The sequence below is a fragment of the Dermochelys coriacea genome, chromosome 13 (assembly GCF_009764565.3).
Source record: "Dermochelys coriacea isolate rDerCor1 chromosome 13, rDerCor1.pri.v4, whole genome shotgun sequence".
NCBI lineage: Eukaryota > Metazoa > Chordata > Testudines > Dermochelyidae > Dermochelys > Dermochelys coriacea.
This window is the reverse complement of record NC_050080.1, coordinates 40,818,090-40,830,744: the sequence shown is the minus strand read 5'-3', so window position 1 is coordinate 40,830,744 and position 12,655 is coordinate 40,818,090. Positions and strand designations below refer to the sequence as shown.

The 12,655-nt window shown below is 46.0% G+C and overlaps 1 gene segment (V, D, J or C); it reads left to right on the top strand.

The window, feature by feature from the left end:
• The first annotated feature begins 712 nt into the window (after window positions 1–712).
• LOC119841724 lies at window positions 713–11,137 on the top strand. The segment is given in 2 exon segments: window positions 713–877; window positions 10,750–11,137. Coding segments are annotated over 2 exon segments (363 nt in total).
• The last annotated feature ends 1,518 nt before the right edge of the window (window positions 11,138–12,655 follow it).

Genomic DNA, 12,655 nt, shown 5'->3' with positions numbered 1-12,655 from the left:
AGATGCTGGGCTGAATATCACAAGAACAGAGTAGGCACTCAGTTGGTGCTTATCAGGGAGTGCGCTGATTTTGATGGAGCCACACAGGTTTACACCATTGTCCAGAATATTAAGAGATTCTGATTTATTTTGGCTGAAGAAGAAACAGCGATAAGGAGCAATCGCTGGGGAAGATGAGGGGCTGATCAGAACCGAACAAGCTCATCTGTTGCTTCTCCATTTGCCTTTGTCTCCAGGGGTGAGCTGCCAAAATAAAGAGTCCTCCATCCCTGAGCAGATCTGAAGGGGAGATCTCCATTCTGATCTGCAGCTACTCCGGCTCAGTGTCCTACGTACAGTGGTACAGACAGTTGCCTGGGGAAAGTCCTGCCTTGCTGCTGAGCCTGCATGAGGATGGGAATGTTACCCAGGGGTCAGATTTTATAGCCGAGCTCTTGAAAAGGTAAAGACAGAGCCATCTACGCATCGACGGTTCTCAGGTCACCGACTCAGCTGGCTATTTCTGTGCTGTGGAGACACAGTGAAACAAAGTGCCACCCTTCTGTACAAAAACTTTAACTGCTGGGGGCAGTGTTGCGCCTTGAAAGACGTGCATTGGAGAGGAAGGTAATTGCATAGGTCTCTGCAGTGAGTCTGTATTTTGTCTGGGAGGGAAGGGCCTTGCTGCTGATAGGGCAAGAGCGGACGTGTCTTGCCTCTCCAGCAGGAGAAATGCAAGTAGATTTAAAAAGCTCCAGGAGAGGACGGAGAAGCCTGCAGGTGATAAATACATGAGGGGTCAGGAACCCTTCTAGGTCATGGGTCACAGAAATGAGGGGCAGCACAAGGCAGAGGTGTCCTGGGGCCTTACTAGTGATCCTGGTCATGCATCTTTACTGTAAGTCCTGCCGCTTTTTAAACCCTTTGATAATAACGGGAGCCGAGATTCTCAGAAGTGACGAGTGATTCTGGGTGCCTCAGTTTCATAGATTTTAAGGCAGAAGGGAATATTGTGATCATTTAGTCTAACTCCCTGCACCCCAGACAATGTCACCAGTGATTCCTGCATTGAGCCCATGCTCTGTGTGGAGCTGGAGAAAGACATCCAGTCTTGATTTAAAGACTCCAAGCTGGAGAATCCACCCACTTCCTTAAAAAGTTGCTCCAATGGCTAATCACCATTACAGAGCTGGCACCTTATCTCTAGCCTGAATTTCTCTAGCTTCAGCTCCTGCCTTTGGGTCTTACATGCATTTGTCCGGTAGATTAAAGAGCCATCTACTCATAAATCTCCTTCCCAGATAGATGCAGAGAGACTGTGATAAAGTTACCTTTTAAGAATTATTACAAGAATGGCTTAAATCATTCTTGTAATCACAAACTAGAGCATTGCCCTATAACTGATGTTCCTGAGCTGAACATTCAAAAACCAGTTGGAGAACACTTCAATCTCCCTGGTCACTCAATAACAGATTTAAAAGTGGCAAAGCGTCCTGTGGCACCTTATAGACTAACAGACGTATAGGAGCATAAACTTTTGTGGGTGAATACCCACTTCTTCAGATGCATGTATTCACCCAAGAAAACTTATGCTCCAAGGTGCCACAGGACTCTTTGCTGGTTTTACAGATCCAGACAAACACGGCTACCCCTCTGATACTTGAGATTTAAAAGTGGCAGTTCTTCAACAAAAAAACTTCAAAAACAGACTCCAGTGAGAAACTGCAGAACTGGAATTAATTTGCAAACTGGCACCATCAAATTAGGCTTGAATAGAGACTTGGAGTGGATAGGTCACTACAGAAACTAAATCAATTTGTTAGTCTCTAAGGTGCCACAAGTACTACCTGTTGTTTTTACAAAAACTAATTTCCCCTTGCTAAATACTCACACTTTCTTGTCAACTGTTTGAAATGGGCCACCTTGTTTACATTGGCCTCATTAACACTATAAAAGTGATTTCCACTCCTTGTCAATTGTTGAGAATTGCCTACTTTCAACTTAAATTGAATTGCGTCATTAGCACTGACCCCCCACTCGGTAAGGCAACTCTCATCTTTTCATATGCTGTGTATTTATAACTCCCTACTGTATGGTGCACTCCATGCATCTGATGAAGTGGGTTTTAGCCCATGAAAGCTTATGCCCAAATAAATTTGTTAGTTTCTAAAGTGCTACAAGGATTCCTTGTTGTTTTTGTATTACTCTAGTACCTGGGAGCCCGAGTCATGAACCAAGAGCCCATTGAGCAAGGTGCTGCCCAAACATGGGACAAGAGATTCCCTGTCCCAAAGACCTTACAGGCTAATTAGCCTAGACTACAGATCACACTGAAATCCCATGCACACGTCATTCTTGGGATCAGAGTCTTAAAGTCACCTCAAATCATTCCTGTAGCTCTTTTCTGGTTGGCTGGGGACACTGCCTCTGGTAATTAGACTCTTTACGGTGTCTTATGCTGGGCACCCAAGAATCAAGAGTCACTTTTGTGAATCTTAACCCAGGGGAGGTGATGACTGCCAGAACAATGTGAAAATGATGCATTCGTCTGTTCTCCTGGGATTTAGGGATGATGGAGGGACCTGATTCAATGATCATTCTGTTTATAAATCTAAATTCCCTTTCCCACTAGGTGTAAGTTGCCAGGTTAATGTGGCACAGAGCCCTCTGTCATAAAATCATAGAATATCAGAGTTGGAAGGGACCTCAGGAGGTCATATAGTCCAGCCCCCTGCTCAAAGCAAGACCAATCCCCAACTAAATCATCCCAGCCAGGGCTCTGTCAAGCAAGGCCTTAAAAATCTCTAAGAAAGGAGATTCCACCACCTCCCTACGTAACCCATTCCAGTGCTTCACCATCCTCCTAGTGAAAAAGTTTTTCCTAATATCCAACGTAAACCTCCCCCTCTTTAACTTGAGACCATTATTCTTTGTTCTGTCATCTGCCACCATTGAGAACAGTCTAGATCTATCCTCTTTGGAACCCCCTTTCAGGTACTTGAAAGCAGCTAACAAATCCCACCTCATTCTTCTCTCCTGCAGACTAAATAATGCCAGTTCCGTCAGCCTCTCCTCATAAATCATGTGCTCCAGACCCCTAATAATTTTTCAGAGTAGCAGCCATGTTAATCTGTATTCGCAAAAAGAAAAAGAGTACTTGTGGCACCTTAGAGACTAACAAATTTATTTGAACATAAGCTTTCATGAGCTACAGCTCACTTCATTGGATGCATCCACTGAATGCATCCGATGAAGTGAGCTGTAGCTCACAAAAGCTTGTGCTCAGATAAATTTGTTAATCTCTAAGGTGCCACAAGTACTCCTTTTCTTTTTTGCTAATAATTTTTGTTGTCCTCCGCTGGATGCTTTCCAATTTTTCCACATCCTTCTTGTCGTGTGGGGCCCAAAACTCCAGATGAGGCCTCACCAATGCCAAATAGAGTGGAATGATCATGTCCCTTGATCTGCTGGCAATGATCCTACTTATACAGCCCAAAATGCCATTAGCCTTCTTGGCAACAAGGGCACATTGTTGACTCATATCCAGCTTCTCGTCCACTGTGAACCCTAGGTCCTTTTCTGCAGAACTGCTGCCTAGCCACTCAGTCCCTAGTCTGTAGCAGTGCATGGGATTCTTCTGTCCTAACTGCAGGACTCTGCACTTGTCCTTGTTGAACCTTATCCGATTTCTTTTGGCTCAGTCCTCTAATTTGTCTGTATCCTATTCCTAACCTCCAGCATAAGCTTTCGTGAGCTACAGCTCACTTCATCGGATGCATTTGGTGATGCAGCCGATGAAGTGAGCTGTAGCTCATGAAAGCTTATGCTCAAATAAATTTGTTAGTCTCTAAGGTGCCACAAGTATTCCTTTTCTTTTTACGAATACAGACTAACACGGCTGCTACTCTGAAACCTAACCTCCACTCCTCCCAGTTTAGAGTCATCTGCAAATTTGCTGAGGGTGCAATCCACACCATCCTCCAGATCATTAATGAAGATATTGAACAAAACCAGCCCCAGGACCGACCTTTGGGGCACTCTGCTTGATACCAGCTGCCAACTAGACATGGAACCATTGATCATTACCCATGAGCCTGACAATCTAGCCAGATTTCTATCCACCTTATAGTCCATTCATCCAGCCCAAACTTCTTTAACTTGCTGGCAAGAATACTGTGGGAGACCATATCAAAAGCTTTGCTAAAGTCAAGGAATAACACGTCCACTGCTTTCCCCTCATCCACAGAGCCAGTTATCTCATCATAGAAGGCAATTAGGTTACTCAGGCTTGATGTGCCCTTGGTAAATCCATGCTGACTGTTCCTGAGCACTTTCCTCTCCTCTAAGTGCTTCAAAATTCATTCCTTGAGGACCTGCTCAATGATTTTTCCAGGGGATGAGGTGAGGCTGACAGGCCTGTAGTTTCCTGGATCCTTCTTCTTCCGTTTTTTAAAGATGGACACCTCATTAGCCTTTTTCCAGTCATCCGGGACCTCCCCCAATCACCATGAGTTTTCAGAGATAATGGTCAATGGCTCTGCAATCACATCCACCAACTCCTTTAGCACCCTCGGATGCCGCGCATCCGCATGGACTTGTGCTCATCCAGCTTTTCTAAATAGTCCTGAACCACTTCTTTCTCTGTCCCTGAGTGGCTCTGAAGGACAGGACTCCAGCCTGACCTGCAGTTACTCCGGCATGGAGAGAAATGTGCAGTGGTACCCCAGGCCCTGGGGTAAGCCCTGCCCTCCTGGGGATTTCGTACAAGGATGAGCATGCCATGTGGGGGCTGAATCTCAGAGCTGAGCTCCATACCACAAAGAAGCACAGCTACCTGAACATTTCTGAGGTGCAGCTGCAAGAGGCAGCCACCTCCCTCTATGCAGTGGAGGCACAGTGGCACAAAGGGCACCCCAGCCTGTGCAAAAAACTATGGACTGGTATTTCCAAAGGTGCCTAAGGGGGTTAGGAACCCAAACCCCACTGAAATTCAGTGAGAGTTGTGCACCTAACTCCTTGGGGTCCTTTGAAAATCCCAGCAGAAGAACCAAAGACTACATTTTCCAAAAGTGCCTAAGTGGGTTAGGATCCCCTTTTCAGAAAGGGCTTAGGAGCATGTTTGTAAAGGTATTTTGGTGCCTACAGAAGGAGATAGGTGCCTAGTGGGATTTTCAAATGTACTTAGGTGACTAACTCCTGTTAATAAGGTTCCTACATGATTTTGAAAATCCCACTCAATGCTGATCTGCTTCTTTAGCTGCCTAAATACCTTTAAAAACCTGCCCCTTAGCAACCTAAGCCTCTAATAGTCAATGGGCTTTAGGATGATAAATTACCTAGGTGCTTTTTAAAATGTCATCCTAAGTGCAGAAGCAGTGGATAGATTGCACCCTGGGCTTTTCTCTGATCTCAGGAAGATTGGGAAGTAAAGCCTTCACAGATCTTTGTTTGAAGTCTTGAACTTTCTGTGGAGGGATCATTGAGTCTCAGAACCTCTTTGGCCAGTTTCTCTGCTGAGCCACAGCAGATTGCTACCAGCAATGAGAACAGCTATGTACGCCATGAGCCCGGGAGGCACCAGTGAAACCAGACACTGAGTGTGATAGAATAAATGCTATTATTTACTATAAAGGAAACGTTGTCAGCTCTAAGTAATGGTGCAAGTTTTCATTGGAGCTATGTCTGATTTTCACCAGCTGGGGACCTGGCCTATTGACCTGGCAATGGAGCTATGGCTGATTGACACCAGCTCGGAGGTGGTTCATAATCAATAACATGAGATGATCCATGGTTTCTTGTAACATCTTGGATTTATTTTCTCTTTCATACACAGTTGGGAGCTGCCAAGTGGAGGTGCATCAGGACACGTCTGTGGCCACTTTGGAAGGGCAGAGCAGCAGGATCACCTGCTGATACCAGGCTCCGGTCCTGTCCAGTTTGCATTGGTTCAGACAGCCCCCAGGGCAGAGCCCTGCCTTCATCCTGATGTTGTATCAGGATGAGAACACTGCACAGGGTGGGAATTTCACAGCACAGCGCTTTCCAGACAAGAAGCTGAGCTACCTGCATATCAGCAACTCCATGCTCGGAGATGCAGCCAGCTACTTCTGTGCAGTGGAGACACAGTGACACAGGGCAGTTCCCAGGCTATGCAAAAACTCTGCAGCTGGGCTCTAGCCACATTTATTAACAAGGGGGCTTGCAAATTTAGCAGCTGCTGCTCTGTAGCCTCACCTGGATGTTACCCTTCGCACTAGATGGCCTGTGTTATGCAGGAGATCAGACTAGAGGATCATAAAGTATATTTATTAGGGAATTCAGGAAAAAGCTTCCCATTTGACTCAACTTTCCTGTGATAATGAGAAAGACATTCACAGTTGTAGCCATCCCTGCTTTCCCCTTAAATAAAGACAAACCGACACAACCTCCTCCAAGCAGAGCTTTGTGTGACATGAAACAGGAAACGATGCAGAAACTTCCTGAAGTCCCATGAGGAATTTGTGACATGGAGTAGCAAGGAACTGAACCTGAGCTCCCAGTGCAAAGCTGTGGCAAAAGAGGGCTAATGTGGTCCTTGGATGTATAGACAGGGGAGTGAGTAGTGAGTAAAAGTAGAAGTGATTTAACTTCTGTATACTGCACTGATGACACCAATGCTGGAATACAATGGACAGTTCTGATATCCACATTTTAAAAGGATGTTGAAAAACTGGAGATGGTGCTGAAAAGAGCCACAAAACATTATTCAAAAGTTGGAGAAAATGCCTAACAGTGAGAGGCAATGTCAATCAGCTCAATCTGTTGAGTTTAATCAAAAAGATCAAGTGATGACTTGTTCATGGTATATAAATACCTTCCTGGGGAGAACATTCCTGGTTCTAAATGGCCTGTTTAATCTAGTGGAGAAAGGCACAACAAGAACCAATATATCTGGAAGCTGAAGCCAGCCAAATTCAAATTAAGCATTAAAAAAAAACCTTTATCTCTTGATTCTAAAAACCAAGATTGGCTGCTTTCTTTGACAGGGTTACTGGTGTAGTGGATAGGGAGAAGTTGTAGACATAGAATCATAGAATCATAGAATCATAGAATCATAGAATATCAGGGTTGGAAGGGACCCCAGAAGGTCATCTAGTCCAACCCCCTGCTCAAAGCAGGACCAAGTCCCAGTTAAATCATCCTAGCCAGGGCTTTGTCAAGCCTGACCTTAAAAACCTCTAAGGAAGGAGATTCTACCACCTCCCTAGGTAACGCATTCCAGTGTTTCACCACCCTCTTAGTGAAAAAGTTTTTCCTAATATCCAATCTAAACCTCCCCCATTGCAACTTGAGACCATTACTCCTCGTTCTGTCATCTGCTACCATTGAGAACAGTCTAGAGCCATCCTCTTTGAAACCCCCTTTCAGGTAGTTGAAAGCAGCTATCAAATCCCCCCTCATTCTTCTCTTCTGCAGACTAAACAATCCCAGCTCCCTCAGCCTCTCCTCATAAGTCATGTGCTCTAGACCCCTAATCATTTTCGTTGCCCTTCGTTGTACTCTTTCCAATTTATCCACATCCTTCCTGTAGTGTGGGGCCCAAAACTGGACACAGTACTCCAGATGAGGCCTCACCAGTGTCGAATAGAGGGGAACGATCACATCCCTCGATCTGCTCGCTATGCCCCTACTTATACAACCCAAAATGCCATTGGCCTTCTTGGCAACAAGGGCACACTGCTGACTCATATCCAGCTTCTCGTCCACTGTCACCCCTAGGTCCTTTTCCGCAGAACTGCTGCCGAGCCATTCGGTCCCTAGTCTGTAACGGTGCATTGGATTCTTCCATCCTAAGTGCAGGACCCTGCATTTATCCTTATTGAACCTCATTAGATTTCTTTTGGCCCAATCCTCCAATTTGTCTAGGTCCTTCTGTATCCTATCCCTCCCCTCCAGCGTATCTACCACTCCTCCCAGTTTAGTATCATCCGCAAATTTGCTGAGAGTGCAATCCACACCATCCTCCAGATCATTTATGAAGATATTGAACAAAACGGGCCCCAGGACCGACCCCTGGGGCACTCCACTTGACACCGGCTGCCAACTAGACATGGAGCCATTGATCACTACCCGTTGAGCCCGACAATCTAGCCAGCTTTCTACCCACCTTATAGTGCATTCATCCAGCCCATACTTCCTTAACTTGCTGACAAGAATGCTGTGGGAGACCGTGTCAAAAGCTTTGCTAAAGTCAAGAAACATGATATACCTTGATTTTAGTAAGGCATTTGAGACAATCCCACATGTCATTCTTATAAGCAAACTAGGGAACCATTGTCTACTTGAAACTATTATAAGGTGGGTGCAAAACTGGTTGATAGACCGTACTCAAAATAGTAGTTCTTTGTCAGACTGGGAGGGCATATCTAGTGGGGTCCCACAAGGGTCAGGCCTGCGTCCAGTAATATTAAATATTTCATTAATGACTTGGATAATGGAATGGAGAATATGCTTATAAAATTTGCAGATGACACCAAGGGTTTGAAAACACTTTGGAGGACAGGATTAGAATTTAAAATGACCTTAACAAATTAGAGACTGGTCTGAAATCAACAAGATGAAAGTCAATAAAGACCAGTGCAAAGTACTTCACTTAGGAAGGGGAAAAAATCAAAAGCACAACTACAAAATGGGTAATATCTAGCTAGGTGGGTGTAATGCTGAAAAAGAACTGGGGGTTTATAGAGGATCAAAAATTGAATATGAGCCAATAACAGGATGCAGTTATGAAAAAAGGCTGATACGATTCTTCCCAACAGGTGTCTGGGGAGTTGAAGTCCCCCATCACCACCAAGTCTGGTGCTTTGGATGATTTTTTAGTTTTTTGAACAAAGCCTCATCCACCTCTTCTCCTGTTCAGGTGGTCTGTAGTAGACCCCTACCGTGACATCACCCTTGCTTTTTACTGCTTTTATCATTACCCAGAGACTTTCAGCAAGTCTGTCTCCTGTTTCCATCTCAACCTCAGTCCAAGTGTGTACATTTTTGATATATAAGGCAACAGCTCCTCCCTTTCTTCCCTGCCTGTCCTTCCTGAACAAACTGTATCCTTCTATACCAATATTCAGTCATGTGTATTATTGCACCAAATGTGATGCCAACTATGTCATAGTTCTGTTTATTAATAGCATTTCACATTCTTTCTGCTTATTCCCCATACTTCTTGAATCAGTGTACAAACTTCTAAGATACTGATTTGATTTCCCCATGTGTTCTATAATAGTCCTGCCATGAGTGCAGGGGACCGGACTAGATGCCCTCTAGAGGTCCCTTCCAGTCCTATGATGTATTAGCAGCAGTGTCATATGTAAGACACAGGAGGTTATTGTCCTATTTTAGTTGGCACTGGTGAGGCCTCAGCTGGAGTCCTGTGTCCAGTTCTGGGTGCTGCATTTTTAGAAAGATGTAGACCAACTGGAGCAAGTCCAGATGAAAGCAGCAAAAATGATAAAAGTTTAGAAAACCTGATCTATGAGGAATTTTTTAAAAAAAGGATCTGGTTAGTCTTAAGAAAAGAAGACTGAGGGGGATGAGGATGGATTTGACAGTCTTCAAATATGTTAGGGACTGTTATAGAGAGGACTATGATCATTGTTGTCCATGTCCCTGGAAGTTGGAACAAGAAGTGATCAGCTAAATCTGCAGGCAGGGAGATTTAGGTTGCATATTAGGAAAACCTTTCCAAGTATAAAGGGTAGTTAAGGTCTGGAATAGTCTTTCCAGGGAGATTGTGGAATCCCCATCACTGGAGGGTTATAAGGACAGATTGGACGAACACCTGTCAGGGATGGTCTAGGTTTACTCAGTCCTGCCTCAGCACAGGGGGAGAACTAGATGAATTATTGAGGTCCATTCCAGCCCCTCTATGATACTGTGATCCTTTGAAGATACTTTAGGCAAACACAAGTTTTTGGCTCAATACATGGGTAACCTTATGAAATTTAATGGCCTGTGATATAGCTATACAGGAGGCCAGACTAAAGTACTCTTGTGGACTTAAACTCAATGAATAAGAATCAATTGGACAGTATTATTAATGGGACTTGTGCTCCTGAATCCCCTAGGTACTAATCTCTCCCTACATCTTTAGTTTGATAATTGAGAGGAGTAATTTCTTCATGGAGGTTGTCTAGGGGATTTGGACACCCAGTACTGGTAGAGGTCAATGGGAGTTGGGCGCCTGACTTCCCTTTGAAAAGAACCAAATATTTCTGCACCCGCTTATGCACTTGGCCACAAGGGGGCAGCTGTCACGCGGTGAAGGGCCCCGAGCGAAGGAGTGCTGTGCAGCGAGTGTCGCACGGCTGTGATGGGGGAGAAGGGGCTGGTCGCTGATTGGCTGGGCACACGAGGGGGGAGAAGAACGAGTCCGATCCCTCCAGCACAGGAGACCCCAACACACGTGCCAGCCCCAGGGAGACCCCAGCAGCGTCCCCGCGCCCTGGGCTGTCAGTGAGCGCAGGGATGGGGAGGCCGCGGGGGCTGTCCTGGGTGATCCAGCTAATGCACCTGTGGGGTAAGGGCTGGGGAGACAGAACCCCTGGTTACTAGCAGGGAGCTGGGGCTGGATTTCATTGACTGTGTGGTGGGGAAGACGGGAGTGAAATGGAGAGATCGGTCAGTCTGTTCCCCCGCAGCCTGTCTCTCTTCCCACCCCACTCCGCGGTTCCAAGGGGCAGGTGGCTCGGGGCAGCGTCTGACTTGGTTCCCCCTTGTCTCCGTTATTCCCAGTGGCCAGCGGGCAGCTCTCTGTGGAGCAGAGCCCGGAATGGCTGGATGTCTCGGAGGGGCAGAATGGCACCGTGACCTGCACTTACTCGGAAACCATCAATAGTTTACACTGGTACCGGCAGGCTCCCGGGGAGCGGCCCGTTTTCCTGCTGATGCTGTTCGGCAAGGGGAGCGAGACAGAAGAACCGAATTTCACTGCGGATCACGATCCGGGGCAGAAGCGGAGCTCCCTGCACATCCGCGGCTGCCAGCTGGGGGACGCCGCCCGCTACCTCTGCGCCGTGGAGACACAGTGACACAAGGGGCAGCGCAGCCTGTACAATAACTCTGGGTGTGACCTGGGAGGGGGCTGCGGGGCCCTGGGGGGGGGGGGGAGGCGCCGGGCGTTGTGGGAGTAGCCTCAGAGCTGGGGGAAAGGATTTACAGCCCTGGGGAGCGGGAGGCTGGTCTGGTGGTTAAGGGATGGGGTAGGTCTCGTGAACCCAGGGGGTCAGTTCCCGCTCTGTATCTCCCATTCCCAGCTCTCGGGCTATAGATGTATCTGTCCCTCCACCCACGGGATTTTTTTTATATCCGCCTGGGCATCTTTCAATACAATCTTTCATAACTCTGCGTGACCTTGGGCAAGCTACTGAGACAAGCTTTCTCCAGGGAGGTTAAGGAAGTCGGGTTCCCCCAGCCCACTACGAAATGGACCTCTTAGTTCAAATTTATACGGTGGTGGCTGATAAAGCCATGGCCAGATTCGGTCTCATTGTACAGACAATGTGGCAAAGGAAGACAGTGACAGAGCCAGGAAAAGAGGAAGTGATTTTCAGAACATCTTATGAGAATTAGATGCCCAAATAATATGATATTTAGGTGCCTAACTCCCTTAGGATGCTGCCCAGTCCTTGGGCTATTCTTCCTATGGGTAAAAAGTTCCAGTGGAAATCCCTGGGAATGTGAGTAAAACTGATTGTGGTGTTGGACTAGTAATAAAATAATAATACTATATAATAATATTTAATAATTAATAAATATGTACCAATAATTATTCAGCTGCAACAGCCAATGATTTCCACCTAGAGGTAGATGCTGTGCAAAGAAACTAAGTGTCAGTGCTTGATCCAAGATGACTATGAAGAAGAAGATTATTATCATCATTAGGATAATCAATGAGGGTTGCGCTCCATAAATCAATTCAGTGGCAACATTCTACCTCTCCCTCACCCCCTCTTTGTAACAGGCTCCAGCATGGAAGATGCTGTAACGCAGACCCAGCCGGCGGTCTCAGGCGTGGAGAGTGGGTCTGTGACCTTGGACTGTGCTTATGAAATGGACGCTAGCTACTATTCTTTGTATTGGTACAAACAACATGGAGCAGAAAAGCTTGTTTTCCTACTTTGGGAATATTCTGACTGATTAAAGAAGAATGAGGTTGGGGAGAAATTCTCTGTGGACTTCAAGAAATCCGAAAGCTCCATCAGTTTGAGGATCATGGCTTTGGAGCTGAGGGACTCAGCCATGTACTTCTATGCTTTCAATAGAGACACACGGTGATGTGATTAACAGGGAGCCCTGCACAAAAACCCTACAGCTTTCTCCTTCCCTGAGAAACTGACTCCTACATGCAAAGTTAGAAGGAGACCACTGACAGGAAAGGGGTGTGTGTGTGTGTGTGTATGTAGGGGGAAAGGGAACTGCTGCAGCTGGGTTCCTGGAGATGAAAACCTCTAACTGATTTCTGGGAATCTGCATCACAGTTGTGCTCAGAAATTCACCACAAAGGGGAGAGCTGGAAGAAGACAAAGCAGAATGTGACCCAAGGACCAGAAGGACCATTATTGGGGAAGATTTCTGGAAGCAGAGGAGTCTTTAATCAAGCATGAGAAAGTCAGAATGAGATCCAATGTTTGGAAACTGA